This window comes from Schistocerca cancellata, chromosome 10 (genome assembly GCF_023864275.1).
Source record: "Schistocerca cancellata isolate TAMUIC-IGC-003103 chromosome 10, iqSchCanc2.1, whole genome shotgun sequence".
Classification (NCBI taxonomy): Eukaryota; Metazoa; Arthropoda; class Insecta; order Orthoptera; family Acrididae; genus Schistocerca; species Schistocerca cancellata.
In genome coordinates, this window is record NC_064635.1 from 192,527,758 (window position 1) to 192,550,152 (window position 22,395).

Consider the following 22,395-nt stretch of genomic DNA (forward strand, 5'->3'; position numbering starts at 1 on the left):
TTGCTAAACATCTCCGTAACGCTGTCACACTTACCACATAACCCTGTGACGAAACGCGCTGCTCTTCTTTGGATCTTCTCTATCTGCTCCGTCAACCCGATCTGGTACGGATCCCACACTGATGAGCAATACTCAAGTATAGGTCGAACGAGTGTTTTGTAAGCCACCTCCTTTGTTGATGGACTACATTTTCTAAGGACTCTCCCAATGAATCTCAACCTGGTACCCGCCTTACCAACAATTAATTTTATATAATCATTCCACTTCAAATCGTTCCGCACGCATACTCCCAGATACTGTATTTTACAGAAGTAACTGCTACCAGTGTTTGTTCCGCTATCATATAATCGTACAATAAAGGATACTTCTTTCTATGTATTCGCAATACATTACATTTGTCTATGTTAAGGGTCAGTTGCCACTCCCTGTACCAAGTGCCTATCCGCTGCAGATCTTCCTGCATTTCGCTACAATTTTCTAATGCTGCAACTTCTCTGTATACTACAGCATCATCCGCGAAAAGCCACATGGAACTTCCGACACTATCTACTAGTTCATTTATATATATTGTGAAAAGCAATGGTCCCATAGCACTCCCCTGTGGCACGCCAGAGGTTACTTTAACGTCTATACACGTCTCTCCATTGAGAACAACATGCTGTGTTCTGTTTGCTAAAAACTCTTCAATCCAGCCACACAGCTGGTCTGATATTCCGTACCTGAAATTGCCACTATTTTGCGGCAAGAATGGAATAAAATTCGTTTGAAAACCATACAGGACCTGTATTTATTCTTTCAGAAATGACTGGAACCTGTTTCGAATGCCGACGGGTTTTCTTACATCGTGTAAGACGTGGTGGTACGCTGTGTTTTTGGTGTTTCTATGGCGTGTGATTGGAAAGCTTCAAGAATGGGCTTGTAATAGTACAAACGGTGGTACTTACATGTTACTGTAATGCATCTCCTTCAAAATAGTTCCCTTCTCACTGAACACACCGACTGCAACGGTGTTTCCACTTTTGGTAACATTCCTGGAAATTTTTTTTTCCTGGAGTGTGTTAAGTGGGGTAGGTTTCTGTATTTGTTTATTCAATTATGTGTACATTGTCATTGTGTTGCCGATGGCTAAATTGAGTACACACTCAAAGGCCAAATAAAAAAAAAAAAGTGGGGTAGGACATCAAACTGGCCGACTTGGAGCAGGAGAGTCACCAAAGGACATTTTAATTTTCACTGTCTATACCTTTACAAATAAATTCATAAAACTTTGTCAGCATGACCAGGAAGGGTTCATGATTCACGCTCATAGCAGTGGAAGTTCAAAAATATAACAAAATTTTTTTTTTACATGTGAAATGTCATCATTATTTCACTTACTATTGGCTGCATTAGTTGCTATAGGTACACTTTTCTTCAGAAGTAAGGGAGATTCTTCGATGAATTTTGCACAGCATACAAACCATACTTACAAGTATATGAAACTCTAGAATTTTCCAATCTATTAAAAACTGTGCTAAAAATTGAAATAGTAACCATTAAATTTGAGTTTTTTCTAAACATGAAGTTTAAAATGTAACAGCTCATTCATTTTTTCATTAATTAAATAAATTCTAGAGTTGCATATACCTATAAGTATGGTTTGTATGCTGTGCAAAATTCATCGAAGAATCTGCCTTACTTGTGAATTAAATTGTACCTATAGAAACAAATGCAGCCAATAGTAAGTGAAAAAATGATGAAATTTCACACGCAAAAAAATTTATTTTGTTATACTTTTGAACTTACATCGCTATGAGTTTGAATCCTGAATCCTTCCTGATCATGTTGACAAAGTTTTATGAATTTATTTGTAAAAGTATAGACGGTGGAAATTAAAATATCGTCTGGTGCCTCTCCTGCTCCAAGTCGGTCCGTTTGACGTCCTACCCCTCTTAAGGACGCTCTCCATATTTGCCTGGATATCTTCCATCGAGTCAATTCGCTTCCCTTTCATTGAAAATTTCAGTTTAGAAAACAGGTAGAAGTCATTAGGGGCAAAATCAGGGGAATACGGCGGTTGTCGAAGCACAGCAATTTTGAATTTGCTCAAAAATTCAACGATGGAGAAGGCAAGATGAACCGGAGCGTTGTCATGGTGTAGCACCCAACTCCTGTCTCTCCACAATGCTGACGTTTTCTTCCGTACCTTTTTGCACAGACGCTCAAGGACTCATTTGTAGTATTCCTGGTTAATTGTCTGTCCTCGAGGGGTAAATTCATGATGCACAACACCGGTAGAATCGAAGAAAAAAAATCACCAACACCGTCTTCACCTTCGACCGACTTTTCCGTGTTTTGCTCGGTCGTGGTGAACCTCGAGTCTTCCACTGCGAAGACTGAACTTTTGTTTCAAGGTCATATCCATATAGCCCGCATCTCGTGGTCGTGCGGTAGCGTTCTCGCTTCCCACGCCCGGGTTCCCGGGTTCCATTCCCGGCGGGGTCAGGGATTTTCTTTGCCTCGTGATGGCTGGGTGTTGTGTGCTGTCCTTAGGTTAGTTAGGTTTAAGTAGTTCTAAGTTCTAGGGGACTGATGACCATAGATGTTAAGTCCCATAGTGCTCAGAGCCATTTTTGTCATATCCATATACCCACGTTTCATCACCTGTAATTACCCTATTTAACAAATCTGGGCCATTTTTAGTCCGATCAGTTCTTGGCACACTTCAAGTCGGTATTATCTCTGGTCACTTGACAACACTTTTGGAAAGAATTTTGAGGACACTCGATGCATGTTCAGAAAATGTTCAAATGTGTGTGAAATCTTATGGGACTTAACTGCTAAGGTCATCAGTCCCTAAGCTTACACAGTACTTAACCTAAATTATCCTAAGGAAAATGGTTCAAATGGCTCTGAGCACTATGGGACTTAACATCTGAGGTCATCAGTCCCCCAGAACTTAGAACTACTTAAACCTAACTAACCTAAGGACATCACACACATCCATGCCCGAGGCAGGATTCGAACTTGCGACCGTAGCGGTCGCGCGGTTCCAGACTGAAGCGCCTAGAACCGCTCGGCCACACCGGCCGCCTTATCCTAAGGACAAACACACACACCCCCATGCCCGAGGGAGGACTCGAACCTCCGCCGGGAGCAGCCGCACAGTCCATGACTGCAGCGCCTTAAACCGCTCGGCTAATCCCGCGCGGCGCATGTTCAGATCTTCTGTAAAAATTGACTGAACTGCATAGAAACGTAAATTAAGTTCATCAGCCATCTCCCTAATTTACGATCAGAGCGCACTAAGTCGCGAACTTTCAAAACATTTTCATTCGGTTTTGAGGTGGAAGGACGGCCGAAACATAGTTCATCTATTAATGATTCGTGGCCATTTTTGAATGTGTTGAACCAGACGAAACATTTGACTGGCTCATACAATTATCTCCAAACGTTTTTTTTAATAGTCTCTAAGTGTCAGAAGCTGATTTCCCAGCTTTAAAACAAAATTTCGCACAAACTCATTGCTCCGTTTTTACGATCATTTTCACCCAGACAGAATGCGGCAACAAGCTCTAACAGACCCACACTCAACCAGCTGCCGCAACGAGCTGAATAAAGGACACGCAGTTTCCTGTCAGAAGCTGTTCAAGGACAAGGCAATGACACACTCCCAACCCTCCGTGTACCTGCCTGGCAAACCAGTAAGCAGTAGCGGATCCGTTCTTAACACTTTCCAATCACACCTCGTATATACACTCCTGGAAATTGAAATAAGAACGCCGTGAATTCATTGTCCCAGGAAGGGGAATCTTTATTGACACATTCCTGGGGTCAGATACATCACATGATCACACTGACAGAACCACAGGCACATAGACACAGGCAACAGAGCATGCACAATGTCGGCACTAGTACAGTGTATATCCACCTTTCGCAGCAATGCAGGCTGCTATTCTCCCATGGAGACGATCGTAGAGATGCTGGATGTAGTCCTGTGGAACGGCTTGCCATGCCATTTCCACCTGGCGCCTCAGTTGGACCAGCGTTCGTGCTGGACGTGCAGACCGCGTGAGACGACGCTTCATCCAGTCCCAAACATGCTCAATGGGGGACAGATCCGGAGATCTTGCTGGCCAGGGTAGTTGACTTACACCTTCTAGAGCACGTTGGGTGGCACGGGATACATGCGGACGTGCATTGTCCTGTTGGAACAGCAAGTTCCCTTGCCGGTCTAGGAATGGTAGAACGATGGGTTCGATGACGGTTTGGATGTACCGTGCACTATTCAGTGTCCCCTCGACGATCACCAGTGGTGTACGGCCAGTGTAGGAGATCGCTCCCCACACCATGATGCCGGGTGTTGGCCCTGTGTGCCTCGGTCGTATGCAGTCCTGATTGTGGCGCTCACCTGCACGGCGCCAAACACGCATACGACCATAATTGGCACCAAGGCAGAAGCAACTCTCATCGCTGAAGACGACACGTCTCCATTCGTCCCTCCATTCACGCCTGTCGCGACACCACTGGAGGCGGGCTGCACGATGTTGGGGCGTGAGTGGAAGACGGCCTAACGGTGTGCGGGACCGTAGCCCAGCTTCATGGAGACGGTTGCGAATGGTCCTCGCCGATACCCCAGGAGCAACAGTGTCCCTAATTTGCTGGGAAGTGGCGGTGCGGTCCCCTACGGCACTGCGTAGGATCCTACGGTCTTGGCGTGCATCCGTGCGTCGCTGCGGTCCGGTCCCAGGTCGACGGGCACGTGCACCTTCCGCCGACCACTGGCGACAACATCGATGTACTGTGGAGACCTCACGCCCCACGTGTTGAGCAATTCGGCGGTACGTCCACCCGGCCTCCCGCATGCCCACTATACGCCCTCGCTCAAAGTCCGTCAACTGCACATACTGTTCACGTCCACGCTGTCGCGGCATGCTACCAGTGTTAAAGACTGCGATGGAGCTCCGTATGCCACGGCAAACTGGCTGACACTGACGGCGGCGGTGCACAAATGCTGCGCAGCTAGCGCCATTCGACGGCCAACACCGCGGTTCCTGGTGTGTCCGCTGTGCCGTGCGTGTGATCATTGCTTGTACAGCCCTCTCGCAGTGTCCGGAGCAAGTATGGTGGGTCTGACACACCGGTGTCAATGTGTTCTTTTTTCCATTTCCAGGAGTGTATTTATCCAACCCCTGTACTTCTCCCAGTTTATACCATCTTTCTTTCTTTTTTTTCCCACAAGAGTTTGCACCACACCTTTGTCTGTTACCATGTCAATGGCGTATCTCGCCCCCCTACTTTGTACGGTATGGCGCTGCAAGCATCACACATGATGCCAATTGGACGTTTATTGCATGCCCTCTTCACGGTTTACAATTTTAATGCCAATCAGTGTAGTATAATGGGACGCGAAATTAAAGCGTCACCCATCCACAAGGATCAGCTCAGTTTGCAGGTAAATATAAGTTTAATTTAGTGTTTTGTTTATGTATTTGTAATATTTTGTTATGTTTGTAAAATATTTCAAGTTTTGTATTTTTGTTTTGTATGTTTCATGTTTGAAGAGAGCAGCGCAACTCGCGGAAACAGCATTTTCACTGCCGGAACCAGAAAAAGAAAATTGCTGGCCACTAGACGTCGCGGGTCAGCGGCCAAAGAGCAGCAGAAGATGCTGTGACCGGGTTGTTGCGTCGAACCTCCGACATTCAAATAAATAAAAAATTTTAATTTTCCATCGTAATGACGTCACAGAAGTTTTTAGTTCATGTTGTATTTTGTTTAGTTCTGTTTTGTCGAGTCTGATGTTCACATCTGTCTGTAGCATATACGAAGACAATAAAACAGTGTATGCTCTAAAGCTTAAATACGTGTTCGAGAATTATTTATGAAGAGTTATATTGAGGAAGAATTTTTACTGAATTTTTCCAAGATATTAATTTTCAGAAGAGTTGGATTTCGATTTTTGAATCTTAAAGGTTTTACAGTCTGACTTTAATATGAGAAAAATAAGATATATATAATTTCCAAGAAGAAACAAACGACATCGAAATTTCAAAAGTTTGCGCAAACCAGTTGGACTGAGTGACGTAATTTTGCACAAATGACTCAACTGAGGGTGTTTTAATTACAGTTTCGTTCAAGAATCTTTTATAATGAACTTTAAAAGAATTTAAATAATTTTTTGAAGTGTTTTGTAGACGACGTAGGTGACGAACTCTGCACATGGTCATATTTCAGACAAAATCATTGAGTCATACGCGTCATAACACTACAGTAGTTGAAAATGAAGTATGTACGTCTTCGGTGGGATGAAAACGTCTTTGAGTGCTTATGATTTTTTTTCAGGCCAGCTGCCCCTTTTATAAATGACTTTGTTGCACATAGTCTTAGCAATAACCAGCAAAATTTCTGTCTCTTGGTTCCAGACCATCAAGTCTCCACTGTGAAGCCTCTGGTGTTCGGCGTGGTGGGGAAATTTCCCATTCCGTTTCCACTGGCTCACAAGAACGCCTGCGGCAGTTCTGGGCTCGAGTGTCCACTTGCAGCAGGGCATCACTACAACTACACTGACGCAGTTTCCGTCAAAAGGATGTATCCAAGGGTAAACAACAAGGGCATAATTTCAACAGTCGGATGTCCTTAAAGTTTTATTCTACATACAGAACCAACTATCAGAAGGCAAAATTAGCGCTTTTCACAGATGATACAAGCGTTATTGTCGAGCTGGCCAAAGAATCATCCACAGAGAAAATAAATTACGCTTTTGTTAGAGTTATGAAATGGTTTTTGCACAAACAGACCACCTTTAAATACAGATAATCCAATTTTGAGCTGTCAAAAATACCGCACTTACTATGAAGATGAAACGGGAGATATGATACTGCGTGAAGAGTTTGACAGAGCACTGAAAGACCTAAGTCGAAACAAGGCCCCGGGAGTAGACAACATTCCATTAGAACTACTGACAGCCTTGGGAGAGCCAGTCCTGACAAAACTCTACCATCTGGTGAGCAAGATGTATGAGACAGGCGAAATACCCTCAGACTTCAAGAAGAATATAATAATTCCAATCTCAAAGAAAGCACGTGTTGACAGATGTGAAAATTACCGAACTATCAGTTTAAGAAGTCACAGCTGCAAAACACTAACGCGAATTCTTTACAGACGAATGGAGAAACTGGTAGAAGCCGACCTCGGGGAAGATCAGTTTGGATTCCGTAGAAATGTTGGAACACGTGAGGCAATACTGACCTTACGACTTATCTTGGAAGAAAGATTAAGAAAAGGCAAACCTACGTTTCTAGCATTTGTAGACTTAGAGAAAGCTTTTGACAATGTTGACTGGAATGCTCTCTTTCAAATTCTGAAGGTGGCAGGGGTAAAACACAGGGAGCGAAAGGCTAATTACAATTTGTACAGAAACCAGATGGCAGTTATAAGAGTCGAGGTACATGAAAGGGAAGCAGTGGTTGGGAAGGGAGTGAGACAGGGTTGTAGCCTCTCCCCGATGCTATTCAATCTGTATGTTGAGCAAGCAGTAAAGGAAACCAAAAAAAATGTGGAGTAGGTATTAAAATCCACGGAGAAGAAATAAAAACGTTGAGGTTCGCCGATGACATTGTAATTCTGTCAGAGACAGCAAAGGACTTGGAAGAGCAGTTGAACGGAATGAACAGTGTCTTGAAAGCAGGATATAAGACGAACAGCAACAAAAGCAAAACGAGGATCATGGAATGTAGTCAAATTAAGTCAGGTGATGCTGAGGGAATTAGATTAGAAAATGAGACACTTATAGTAGTAAAGGAGTTTTGCTATTTGGAGAGCAAAATAACTGATGATGGTCGAAGTAGAGAGGATATAAAATGTAGACTGCCAATGGCAAGGAAAGTGTTTCTGAAGAAGAGGAATTTGTTAACATCGAGTATTGATTTAAGTGTCAGGAAGTAGTTTCTGAAAGTATTTGTATGGAGTGTAGCCATGTATGGAAGTGAAACATGGACGATAAATAGTTTAGACAAGGAGAGAATAGAAGCTTTCGAAAGGCGGTGCTACAGAAGAATGCTGAAGATTAGATGGGTAGATCACATAACTAATGAGGAGGTATTGAATAGAATTGGGGAGAAGAGGAGTTTGTGGCACAACTTGACTAGAAGAAGGGATCGGTTGGTAGGACATGTTATGAGGCATCAAGGGATCACCAATTTAGTACTATAGGGCAGCGTGGAGAGTAAAAATCGTAGAGGGAGACCAAGAGATGAATACAGTAAGCAGATTCAGAAGGATGTAGGCTGCAGTAGGTACTAGGAGATGAAGAAGCTTGCACAGGATAGAGTAGCATGGAGAGCTGCATCAAACCAGTCTCAGGACTGAAGACCACAATAACAACAACTATGAATTTGGTTTACCAGATAAAAATAACAAACGGGGAAAAGTTTGAAGTTCTTGAGTTGGCTTATGGATCAAAATTTACTTTGAAAAAATGATACAGTGAGGTGTCAAAAGTCTTGGAGTACCTCCTAATATCGTGTCGGATCTCCTGGCGTAGAGAAGAAACTTGACTTTGCCAGGTCCCAACAAGTCGATGACAGTCCCCTGCAGAAATATTGAGCCATGCTGCCTCTACAGCCTTCAAAATGGCTCTGAGCACTATGGGACTCAACATCTTAGGTCATAAGTCCCCTAGAACTTAGAACTACTTAAACCTAACTAACCTAAGGGCATCACACACACCTCTACAGCCTTCCATAGTCGCGAAAGTGTTGCCGGTGCAGAATTTTGTGCACGCACTGACCTCTCGATTGTGTTCCATGAACGTTCGATCACCCATGGTGCAGGAGTAGTGTCTTTCATTAGTAATCAAAATGTCCTTGATCCCGGGTTCGAACTCTGCCACCGCTTAAAGTTTGAATTAAAGTCGTCAGTAATGGCGACCGAAGACGTCTAGCATAAGAGGTCACCATCACTCAGCCAACGGCCATGTCAAAAGAGGGCGGAAGAGCTGATAGAGGTTGAGGGCACTCTCGTACCCTTGGAATGGGAAACGGCAACTGATGGCAGAAGAATCAGCAATGGTCAACGGCATGAGGATCCAGATGGCAATGGAACCTACTGCGTTAAAGACGCATAATATGTGTCCACAGGACATCTGCATCTACATTTATACTCCGCAAGCCACCCAACGGTGTGTGGCGGAGGGCACTTTACGTGCCACTGTCATTACCTCCCTTTCCTGTTCCAGTCGCGTATGGTTTGCGGGAAGAACGACTGTCTGAAAGCCTCCGTGCGCGCTCTAATCTCTCTAATTTTACATTCGTGATCTCCTCGGGAGGTATAAGTAGGGGGAAGCAATATATTCGATACCTCATCCAGAAACGCACCCTCTCGAAACCTGACGAGCAAGCTACACCGCGATGCAGAGCGCCTCTCTTGCAGAGTCTGCCACTTGAGTTTGTTAAACATCTCCGTAACACTATCACGGTTACCAAATAACCCTGTGACGAAACGCGCCGCTCTTCTTTGGATCTTCTCTATCTCCTCCGTCAACCCGATCTGGTACGGATCCCACACTGATGAGCAATACTCAAGTATAGGCCGAACGAGTGTTTTGTAAGCCACCTCCTTTGTTGATGGACTACATTTTCTAAGGACTCTCCCAATGAATCTCAACCTGGTACCCGCCTTACCAACAATTAATTTTATATGATCATTCCACTTCAAATCGTTCCGCATGCATACTCCCAGATATTTTACAGAAGTAACTGCTACCAGTGTTTGTTCCGCTATCATATAATCATACAATAAAGGATCCTTCTTTCTATGTATTCGCAATACATTACATCTGTCTATGTTAAGGGTCAGTTGCCACTCCCTGCACCAAGTGCCTATCCGCTGCAGATCTTCCTGCATTTCGCTACAATTTTCTAATGCTGCAACTTCTCTGTATACTACAGCATCATCCGCGAAAAGCCGCATGGAACTTCCAACACTATCTACTAGGTCATTTATATATATTGTGAAAAGCAATGGTCCCATAACACTCCCCTCTGGCACGCCAGAGGTTACTTTAACGTCTGTAGACGTCTCTCCATTGATAACAACATGCTGTGTTCTGTTGGCTAAAAACTCTTCAATCCAGCCACACAGCTGGTCTGATATTCCGTAGGCTCTTACTTTGTTTATCAGGCGACAGTGCGGAACTGTATCGAACGCCTTCCGGAAGTCAAGAAAAATAGCATCTACCTGGGAGCCTGTATCTAATATTTTCTGGGTCTCATGAACAAATAAAGCGAGTTGGGTCTCAGACAATCGCTGTTTCCGGAATCCATGTTGATTCCTACATAGTAGATTCTGGGTTTCCAAAAACGACATGATACTCGAGCAAAAAACATGTTCTAAAATTCTACAACAGATCGACGTCAGAGATATAGGTCTATAGTTTTGCGCATCTGCTCGACGACCCTTCTTGAAGATTGGGACTACCTGTGCTCTTTTCCAATCATTTGGAACCTTCCGTTCCTCTAGAGACTTGCGGTACATGTGGGCTCGAATTGAAAAAGTGTCGTGATGATCTCTCTGTTGGCGAAAGATTCCGGAGTAGCCCTCCATTCGGATCTCCAGGAGATGACCGCCAGGTGGAAGGTGACCATAAGAAATAGAGTTCGTAACCAACGAAAGGATAATGTTCTACGATTCGGGGCGTGGCATATCAGAAGTTTGAACGTGGTAAGGAGGCTAGAAAATCTGAAAAGGGAAGTGGTGTGGCCCATTCTAGATATACTGGGGGTCAGTGAAGTGAAACTGAAAGAAGCTATGGATTTCTGATCAGAAGAGTATAGAGTGATATCAACAGCAGCCGAGAATGGTATAACGGGACTAAGTTTAATTATGAGTAGGAAGGTAGGACAGAGAGGGTATTATTGTGAATGGTTCAGTGATAGGGTTGTACTCATCAGAATCGATAGCAAACCAACACCGACAACGACAGTTCATGCCGACTTCGTAAGCCGATGATGAAAATATGTGAGGATACTGAACGAGTAATTCAGTACATAAGTGAAGATAAATATCTAATAGTCATGGGGAATTGGAATGCGATTGCAAGGGAAGGAGTAGAAGAAAGGGCTGTGGGAGAGTAGGCTGAAGTTTAAGAGATTAGTTTGGAAGAACAAATACGCAAGTAAGTAGGATACAGATGTTCTAAGGAGTGAAGAGGAGCGTTTGAAGTTCTCTGAAGCTATAGATAATGGAATAATGAATGGCTCAGTAGGCAGGACAGTTGAAAAAGAACAGACATCTCTAAAAACGGCAATAACAGAAGTTGAAAGGAAAAACGTAAGTTCAAAGAAGGAAGCTGTGAAGAAACCATGGATTACAGAACAAATACTCCAATTGACCGATGAAAGAAGGAAATACAAAAACGTTCAGGGAAATTCAGGAACATAGAAATACGAGTCACATAGGAATGAAATAAAGAGGAAGTGCGAGGAAGCTAACGCGAAATAGCTGCACGAGAAAAGTGAAGAAGTCTGAAAAGAAATTACTGTCGGAAAGACTGAGTCTACATATAGAAAAGTCGAAACAACATTCGGGGAAATCAAAAGCAAAGGCGGTAACATTAAGAACGCAATGGGGATTCCACTGTTAAATGCAGAGGAGAGAGCCGATACGTGGAAAGAGGGTACTGAAGGCCTTTATGAGAGAGAAGATTTGTCTGATGTGATAGAAGGAGAAACAGGAGTCGATATGGAACAGATACGGGACCCAGTATTAGAATGAGATTTTAAATGGGCTTTGGAGAATTTAAGATCGAATAAGACAGAAGGGATAGACAACACACCGTCAGGATTTCTAAAATCATTGGGGGAAGTGGCAACAAAACGACCATTCACTTTGGTGTGTAGAATGTATGAGACCAGCAGTTTACCATCTCACAAGTGCGAGAATTATCGCACCATCAGCTTAACAGCTCATGTATCCAAGATGCTGTCAAGATAAATATCCTGAAGGATGGAAAAGAAAGCTGAGGATGTGTCAGACGACGATCAGTTTGGCTTTACGAAAGGTAAAGGCACGAGGGAGGCAGTTCTGACGTTGCGGTTGATACTGGGGCAAGACTAAAGAAAAATTAAGATAAGTTCATAGGATTTATGGGCCTCGAGAAAGGGTCCGACAATAAATTGTGCAATATATTCGAAATTCTGAAAAAATAGGGGTAAGATAAATGGTAACGCGGGTAACATGCAATATGTACAAGAGCCAAGATGGAACAATACGAGTGAAAGACCTAGAACGAAGTGCTCGGATTTAAAAGAGTTTAAGACAGGGATGTTGTCTTTCACTCCTCCTGGTCAGTCTGTACATCGAAGAAGCAATGACAGAAATAAAAGGAAAGATTCAAGAGCGGGATTGAAATCTAAGGTGAAAGGATATCAATCATAATATTCGCTGATGACATTGCTATCCTCAGTTAAAGTGAAGAAGGATTACAGGAATTTCTGAATGGAATGAACAGTGTAATGAGTAAAGAATACGAATTGAGAGTAAATCTCAGAAAGACGAAGGTACTGAGAAACAGCAGAAATGAGATCAGTGAGAAACTTGATCAGGATTGGTGATCACGAAGTAGATGGTTCAAATGGCTCTGAGCACTATGGGACTTCACATCTTAGGTCATCAGTCCCCTAAAACTTACAACTACTTAAACCTAACAAATCTAAGGACATCACACACATCCATGCCCGAGGCAGGATTTGAACCTGCGACCGTAGCAAACCCGCGGTTCTGGACTGCAGCGCCTAGAACCGCATGGCCACCGCGGCCGGCACAAAGTAGATGAAGTTAAGGAATTCTACTACCTAGGAAGCAAAATAAACCATGACGGATGGGGCAAGAGCAGATTATCCCTGGTAAAAAGGGAATTTCTGACTAAAAGTTGTCCACTAGTATCAAACATAGGCCTTAATCTGAGGACCCATGACCTTTGGTCCCTTCAACCCCCACGAAACCCAACCTTAATCTGAGGAAGAAGTTTCTAAGAATGTACATCTGGAGTACAGCACTGAATGGTAGTGAAACGTGGACTGTCGGAAAGCCGGAACAGAAAAGAATCTAAGCATCTTCTGTGTTGTGCTATAGAAGACCGATAAGATAAGGAATGAGGAGATTCTCCGGAGAATTGACGAGGAAAGGAAATTATGGTAAACACTGACATGAAAAATGGACAGGATGATAGGACAAGTATAAAGACATCAGGCAATAACTTCCATGGTACTAGAGGGAGCTGTAGAGGGTAAAAACTGTATAGGAAGACAGAGACTGGAATATACCCAACAAATAATTGAGGAATTGCAAGTGCTGTTCTGAAATGAATAAGATGGCGCAGAAGAGGAATTCGTGGCGGGTCGCAACAAACCAGTCAGAAGACTGATGATTCAAAAAAATAAAGGAATAAATCAATAAATACATAACCTGGGTGCACGAATGTCAAAACGTCATTTTCTTGGGTGAACCCAGGTTCTGTTTACAGCATCATGATGGTTGCATCCGTGTTTGGTGACATCGTGGTGAAACATCGCGGTAAACGCACATTGGAAACGTTTATTCGTCATCGCCATACTGGCTTATCACCCGGCGTGATGGTATGGGGAGCCATTGGTTGCATGTCTCGGTCACCTGTTCGCATTGACGGCACTTTGAACAGTGGACGTTACATTTCAGATGTGTTGCGACCCGTGGCTCTACACTTCATACGATCCCTGCGAAACCCTACATTTTAGCAGGATAATGCACGACCGCATGTTGCAGGTCCTGTACGGGGCTTTCTGGAAATAGAAAATGTTCAGCTGCTGCCCTGGCCAGCACATTCTCCAGATCTCTCACCAATTGAAAACGTCTGGTCAATGGTGGCCGAGCAACTGACTCGTCACAATATGCCAGTCACTACTCTTGATGAACTGTGGTATTGTATTAAAGCTGCATGGGCTGCTGTACCTGTACACGCCATCCAAGCTCTGTTTGACTCAATGCACAGGCATATCAAGGCCGTTATTATGGCCAGAGGTGGTTGTTCTGGGTACTGATTTCTCAGGACCTACGCACCCAAATTGCATGAAAATTTAATCACATTTCAGTTCTAGTATAATATGTTTGCCCAATGAATACCTATTTATCATCTGCATTTCTTCTTGGTGTAGCAATTTTAATGGCCAGTAGTGTATATACACTATTGGAGAGGAAAGTGAGGCACTTGGAAGGGGATGATGAAAAGAAATGAAACTTTGCAAGTTGAGAGGATATGCAACGTTATTTCAGTGATTAGAAACTCAAGTCAAATTTACAAAAAAGAACTTGGCAGAACGACCCCACTTTTCGTTATGACCATTTCCCCCCCTGTCGTGAATGCATGCACTGATTCGGTTGGGAAGGGTGCCACAAAGTCAGGGTATCCTCTCCTAAGGCAAACTAGCCCACAACTGTTGTAATTCTTCCTTGACATCCTAGATACTGGCAATGGATGGAGTTGATGTATGGTCCCTCACACATTCTTCCAGGGACAGACATTGTGATTTTGCTACCTGTGGGAGTACCTCAGTAAAATGCAGATATTTCAGAGACATGTGTCATCCGTGGACATGTATTGTGGTGTTGCAAAAGGCACCAAGATACTGTCAGATGAGAGTTAACTTATGAGAACTCAAGATGTCCATGGAAGGGTGCCCATATGAATTCCTGTATGGGAGGAGGTGAGCAAGACCTGGGGCTATGAAGTATTGCCAATAATTTGGAAAATGAATGGTGAACTGTAAGTAGGCATAAAAAAGTTCCAATTCTGATGCTGTTAAAACCTACATAATACCAACCTTTAGATCTTTTTCTTGAAATAAAAAACCTAACTATGCTACATTTTTTCCTTTCCATAAGAGCTGGGGAGGGGGGGGGGGGGGGGGGATAAGAGAGGAAGCCGACTCATGCCCTGGGTGTGAGTGTCCTTGCAACCATGACATACTATTATGCCCTTGAGTGCCATCAGTTACTACCAGCTATGACGTGAAGTCATACTTAATGACTCCCCACTCCATGGCACCAGGAGTTACACTGCTGTGACCCTTTGAAGCATTGGAAGAGTGGGACTTCTCCCCAGGTCGCCTCCATACTCATCAATGTTGATCTTCCAAGGTGGTGCAGAACTGCTACTCGTCACACAAATACAATGTGATGTCATTCAACAGCAATCTATGCTTCCCAGACTGCTCCATACTCAGCCACTTTTGTGTTGCAGTGTTAAGTGCAGCCTACGCCTGGGTCGGTAATTCCCTAGTCTAGCCACAGCTCATATTTGACACACAATGCTGCAGGGAGTCTATTACTTACTCTCAAATGGGTGGTGCAGATATCCCCCACAAATCTGGGAATTGCACAATTTGACCACGCATCTGGTGAAGACCCACAATGAGGCCCCTTTAAAACTCTGTCATGTGCCAATAACACTGTCTCAAACAAGTATGTGGCATCTCCATGTCCTTCATAGTGACCATTCAACATCTGATGGTGTTCATGCCCTTTGTATACCCAACCCGGCCTGGGAATAACACTAAAGATGTGCAACATTAACGCACACTGGTGGCTGTTCTACTTGTTAAAAATTATTATTAAAAATCACTGCAGCTCTCACCATTTAAATACCAGCTGATGGTCTGTGCATGTACAAAGCTACACTGATATCTGACAATGTCTTCTTGAGGAGGAGGAGGAGGAGGAAATTAGTGTTTAACATCCCGTCAACAACGAGGTCGTTAGAGATTGAGCACAAGCTCAGATTAGGGAAGGATTGAGAAGGAAATCGGCCATGCCCTTTCAAAGGCAAGGAACCATCCCGGCTTTTGCCTGAAATGATTGAGGGAAATCATGGAAAACCTAAATCAGGATGGCCGGAGGCAGATTTGAACCATCGTCCCTCTGAATGCAAGTCCAGTGTGTTAACTACTGCGCCACTCCGCTTGGTATGTCATCTGGGTACTTCATACTTTATGTCAGCTAGTATACTGTTCTCACTAGCCCACTCTGTGGCCTCCACATGACCATTCGCAACCATCCATTTAGTCAGTAGAGAGTACATTCTCTCTCTCTCTCTCTCTCTCTCTCTCTCTCTCTGTCTGTGTGTGTGTGTGTGTGTGTGTGTGTGTGTGTGTGTGTGTGTGTTTATGTGTGTGTGTTCATGAATGCCTATTCAGCCAAAAACTTACTTGTTGGACAGTCTGTTTGTTGTGCCTATCTGCGACCTAGCATCTACGCTATATGGTAAACAGCAATCTTTTCTGTTCATAATATTGTCATTATTCCATCCTGGATTTTCCATTATTTGAATGAGACAATCTGCATTTGGGTCACATTTCCTTGACTCTTGTTGAGAAAGGTTTGCAATATATTGCTACATCCATTTTCGGTAAGCTCCCACAAGAATTCAAAAATCTTAGCAGTAATTCACGCACTTTCAAATTGAAACTGAAGAGTTTCCTCACGGGTCACTCCTTCTATTGTGTCGAGCAGTTCCTTGAAAAATTAAGCTGATAATTATGTTATATTATTGATTTCATTTACATGAACTTATTGCTTGTCTTTTTCGGTTCATAAACATTTTATTTTATCTGTTATTGCTTTTCTGTTGTAATTTCATGTACCAAAATGCTCCATGACCTTGTAGATTTGCTCCTCAATTTGGTCTTACGGAACTAGATGTCTAAAATAAAAAAAAAAAAAAATTTTTTAAATACGTTGATCTAAGACAAAGGCAGCTAGAAACGTGAGCCTGTTTGCCACCACAACATTGCTTTATGCTTATCACACTTAGAAAGAAATCTGCAACTCAGATAAAGCTGCTTCCTCCCCAGGTTTATCATATAGCTGCTGTTTATCAACTTATTGGAGTCTCGTACAGACTGTGCCCACGGATATCTACTTTTGGTATGTGTAACAAAAACATTACCAAAAGGATAGATTGACACTCACCATAAAGAAGAGATGTTGAGTTGCAGACAGGCACAACAAAAAAACTGCTATATATTTTAGGTTTTAGCCATAAGGTCTTCTTCTGAAACAGAAAGCACATACACTCACTCAAGCACAAGTCACACACATATGATGACTGTCCTGGCCACTGTGGTTGGCCATAGCAGCAAGAGACAGTCATCAAGAGTGTGTGAGTGTATGCATTCTTCTGAAGAAGACTTCTTGACTGAAAGCTAAAATATATAGCGATCTTTTCATTGTGTCTGTCTTGAACTCATCATCTCCTCTATGTGGTGGGTAGCAACCTGTCCTTTTCATAATGTCGTTCTCATTCTGTCCTGGTACCTGTAAATCATTTCATTTATTTGGAACTCGAGTCTGCAATCTTCGTAGAGGAGGCAGTGAGTCACAGACAGGTGCAATGAAAAAGACTTCTAAAATATTAACTGTTGTTAGTAAATTGTTGTTATGCCATCGTGGACTTTACATTGTTTAATATGAGCCTATGTACACTGCCTGACAGCTGCTAAGTAACAGAGTCATTGTTGGACAGGAATAATCTCAGGCAATGATTGGCAACATGAAACACAGTACATACATAACAGTTGTAGAGTGGTATATTTGTAATGAAAACTGATACAGATTTCACCACATGAAAGTAGGATAACAGTCATAAGTAACATTCATGTTAGACACAGGTCAGATTCCCAAAATAAAGATCAATATTGGACTCTCAATAAGGAATATGCCTTTCTTGGGCACTAATGCACATTTTGCACATGTCATTCATGCTGACTGCCAAATTGTTGTGGTGCTCTTGAGGAGTGTTTACCCACTCCTCAGGCAGTTTTCAGTTATTGCACAGTTTGGGGAGGGAGGGTGTTCATTGGGAAACATGTCTGCCAAGAGCATCCCAGGCATCCTCTATACAATTTAGGTCCAGTGAGTGTGCAGGCCATTCTATACATTCAGTATATTCGTTTTCCAGTATGTCTGCACCTCTGTGGTCCTGTGTGGGTGGCATTCTCATCCATAAAGAGACAGATATGATCCATTATAAACTCCCTGTAATACCAATGTTCTGTAATGGTACCTCATGCAATAATATGCTGTGGTGTTTAGCCATAGTTTGTAATACCTGGCTACATCATAATGCCTCTGCCATACCGACTATGTTCATGAACATTCTGTGGTGTGCAATGTGTTTCCCTCAATTTCTGCACTAACTGCTGGCCAGAATAACTTGCCACAGTGTTACAGATTTCATCAGAGAACATCACTTTGCACTACTGTTGCTGGCCTCAGCCAACATGCCCCTACACTAATGAACTCTTTCTTAATGATGGTACGGTTGAAAATGGATGCGCTTAACAGGTTTCTGAGCATAGAAGCCATACTGATTTAATTGCCATAAAATAGTTCTGTCAGAGATGTGTGTACCAGTAGCAGTTGCAACATATGCAGTGATCTGCCTACAAGTGAGATGTCCATGCCACTACAGCTATGTATCAACCATTTTGTGGTCTGGTCGTCCATCTACAACCACCAGCAAGCTTTTGCATAACATTTCAAACTTCTGTGGCCTTTTTTTACCGTGAGATGACACTTTCAAATAAGCACATTACTGTGACACTTTGACCAGCTTCAAGGCATGTTTCCACACCGCACAGAATGTCGCAACAATCAGTTTTGTGACACCCTTCAACAAAAAAACCATACTGCATGAGCTGTTGAATGCATACAGAGCATTCATAGACAGTCTTCACTTAACATGTCCCACCCTCTACATTTCCTTTTACCATCATTGTGGTTCTGTAACACTTGTCTGTTCTTCTACAGCAGTGGCAGTTGTTCCTTAGGAAGTGTCAAGTAGTGTAATATTAAGAGATTAGTTCCTGAAAGTATTTGTATGGTGTGTAGCTATGTATGGAAGTGAAACGTGGACGAGAATCTAAGCTATCGAAGTGTGGTGCTACAGAAGAATACTGAAGATTAGATGAGTAGATCACATAACTAATGAGAGGTGTTGAACAGAATTGGAGAGAAGCGAAATTTGTGGCACAACTTGACTAGAAGAAGGGATCGGTTGGTAGAGCATATTCTGAAGCATCAAGGAATCACCAATTTAGTATTGGAGGGCAGCGTGGAGGGAGACCAAGAGATGAATATACTAAATAGATTCAGAAGGATGTAGGTTGTAGTAGGTACTGGAGATCAAGAAGCTTGCACAGGACAGAGTAGCATGGAGAGCTGCATCAAACCAGTCTCTGGACTGAAGACCACAACTACAACAACAACAACAACAACAACAGCTATTAGTGGTGAACCAGTAGCGATCTTGTTCCATTATTCACCTGGTTATATGTGGTATGGGTGTTTTTGCGTTCTTTTTCAGTATGCTATTGTTGCATGCAAAGTTCTTAGTTTTTGAAGCATTCTCTAATGCCCCAGGCAGTTTATTTATGTAGGTCAAGAACAGGAGTAGCCTAAGCATACAACCTTGCAGAATACTATATTCAATGTTTCCCCATTCCGAATTTTGCCTGCTACTTCCTTTATAATTTATTATGTGATCCTCTGTTCTCTACTCTTAAGATAAGACTATGTCAAATTGATGGGACTGCCACCATACAGCAGTGTTACTCTGTCATTGCTGTACTCCTGCATATTAGTTGTTTTTTGATATATCTTTCAAGTATTCATGCACTCATTCATTCATTGTGTTTTGTAGTTCCTATCAAGATGAGGAGCTATAGGGATGTGGGACAAATGAAGGTGTAATAGAAATATTAAAAAAGGTAGGAAGATTTTTCTGCTTAGCAAAAGTGACAAAAAACAGATTTCAGAGCACCTGATGGCTCAACACAAAAGTTTTGTCTCAAGTACAGATAGTGTTGAGGATCAGTGGACAAAGTTCAAAACCATTGTACAATATGCATTAGATGAGTATGTGCCAAGCAAGATCGTAAGAGATGGAAAAGAGCCACCGTGGTACAACAACCGAGTTAGAGAACTGCTGCAGAAGCAAAGGGAACTTCACAGCAAACATAAACATAGCCAAAGCCTTGCAGACAAACAAAAATTACGTGAAGTGAAATGTAGTGTGAGGAGGGCTATGCGAGAGGTGTTCAATGAATTCGAAAGTAAAGTTCTATGTACTGACCTGGCAGAAAATCCTAAGAAATTTTGGTCTTATGTCAAAGTGGTAGGTGGATCAAAACAAAATGTCCATACACTCTGTGACCAAAATGATACTGAAACAGAGGATGACAGACTAAAGGCCGAAATACTAAATGTCTTTTTCCAAAGCTGTTTCACAGAGGAAGACTGCACTGTAGTTCCTTGTCTAGATTGTCACACAGATGACAAAATTTTAGGTATCAAAATAGATGACAGAGGGATAGAGAAACAATTAAAATTGATCAAAAGAGGAAAGGCCGCTGTACCTGATGGGATACTAGTTCATTTTACACGGAGTATGCGAAGGAACTTGCCCCCCTTCTTGCAGCGGTGTACCGTAGGTCTCTAGAAGAGCGTAGTGTTCGAAAGGATTGGAAAATGGCACAGGTCATCCCCGTTTTCAGGAAGGAACGTCGAACAGATGTGTAGAACTATAGACCTATATCTTTAATGTTGATCAGTTGTAGAATTTTGGAACACGTATTATGTTAGAGTATAATGACTTTTCTGGAGACTAGAAATCTACTCTGTAGGAATCAGCATGGGATTCAAAAAAGACAATTGTGTGAAACCCAACTCGCGCTATTCGTCCACGAGACTCAGAGGGCCATAGACACGGGTTCCCAGGTAGATGCCGTGTTTCTTGACTTCTGCAAGGCATTCGATACAGTTCCCCACAGTCGTTAAATGAACAAACTAAGAGCATATGCACTATCATACCAATTGTGTGATTGGATTGAAGAGTTCCTAGATAACAGAACACAGCATGTCATTCTCAATGTAGAGAAGTCTTCCGAAGTAATGGTGATTTCACGTGTGCCGCAGGGGAGTGTCATAGGACCGTTGATATTCACAGTATACATAAATGACCTTGTGGATGACATCGGAAGTACACTGAGGCTTTTTGCAGATGATGCTGTGGTATATCAAGAGGTTGTAACAATGGAAAATTGTACTGAAATGCAGGAGGATCTGCAGCGAATTGACGCATGGTGCAGGGAATGGCAGTTGAATCTCAATGTAGACAAGTGTAATGTGCTACGAATACATAGAAAGAAAGATCCCTTATCATTTAGCTACAATATAGCAGGTCAGCAACTGGATGCAGTTAATTCCATAAATGATCTGGGAGTACACATTAGGAGTAATTTAAAATGGAATGATTATATGAAGTTAATTGTCGGTAAAGCAGATGCCAGACTGAGATTCATTGGAAGAATCCTAAGGAAATGCAATCCGAAAACAAAGGAAGTAGGTTACAGTACGCTTGTTCGCCCACTGCTTGAATACTGCTTAGCAGTGTGGGATCTGTACCAGATAGGGTTGATAGAAGAGATAGAGAAGATCCAATGGAGAGCAGAACGCTTCATTACAGGATCATTTAGTAATCGCGAAAGCATTATGGAGATAAATAAACTCCAGTGGAAGACTCTGCAGGACAGATGCTCAGTAGCTCGGTACGGGCTTTTGTTGAAGTTTCGAGAACATACATTCTCGCGAAGAGACCATGAGGATAAAATCAGAGATATTAGAGCCCACACAGAGGCATACCGACAATCCTTCTTTCCACGAACAATACGAGACTGGGATAGAAGGGAGAACCTGTGGTGTCACCGCCAGACACCACACTTGCTAGGTGGTAGCTTAAATCGGCCGCGGTCCATTAGTACGTGTCGGACCCGCGTGTCGCCACTGTCAGCACTTGCAGACCTAGCGCCACCACATGGCAGGTCTAGAAAGACGGACTAGCACTCGCCCCAGTTGTACGGACGACATTGCTAGCGACTAGACGTACGAAGCCTTCCTCTCATTTGCCGGGAGACAGTTAGAATAGCCTTCAGCTAAGTCCATAGCTACGACCTAGCAAGGCGCCATTTGTAACATTGCATGTATCTTAATGAGTCTCACTTGTATCATCAAGATTGCTGTATACCAAAGGATGCATAAAAGTTAAGTGTTCTAGTAGCTACGTTCTTTTCTTTATCGCATTCACTAATTATCCCGTTCCAGAAATCACGCCAGTCGGCGTGTGTGTACGCGTGCCTTTCAATCGGCTACCCGTCACTGTGGACTGGCTGCCTTGTCAGTCCACAACAGAACCGATAGAGGTACTCAAGATACCCTCCGCCACACACCGTCAGGCGGCTTGTGGAGTATGGATGTAGATGTAGATGTAGAGTAGATGTAGATGTTTCAACAAAATCAGCCTGAACACTGTATTAACAATAACAT

At 42.9% G+C, this 22,395-nt stretch overlaps 1 protein-coding gene across 1 annotated transcript in view; it reads left to right on the forward strand.

The window, feature by feature from the left end:
- The window catches only part of LOC126106642 (NPC intracellular cholesterol transporter 2 homolog a-like), a 101,976-nt gene that overhangs the window by 61,695 nt on the left and 17,886 nt on the right, over positions 1 to 22,395 (forward strand). The window contains exon 3 of the mRNA XM_049912998.1: positions 6,405 to 6,580. Coding sequence (XP_049768955.1) covers positions 6,405 to 6,580 — 176 coding nt within the window. The remainder of the gene's footprint in view (positions 1 to 6,404; positions 6,581 to 22,395) is intronic.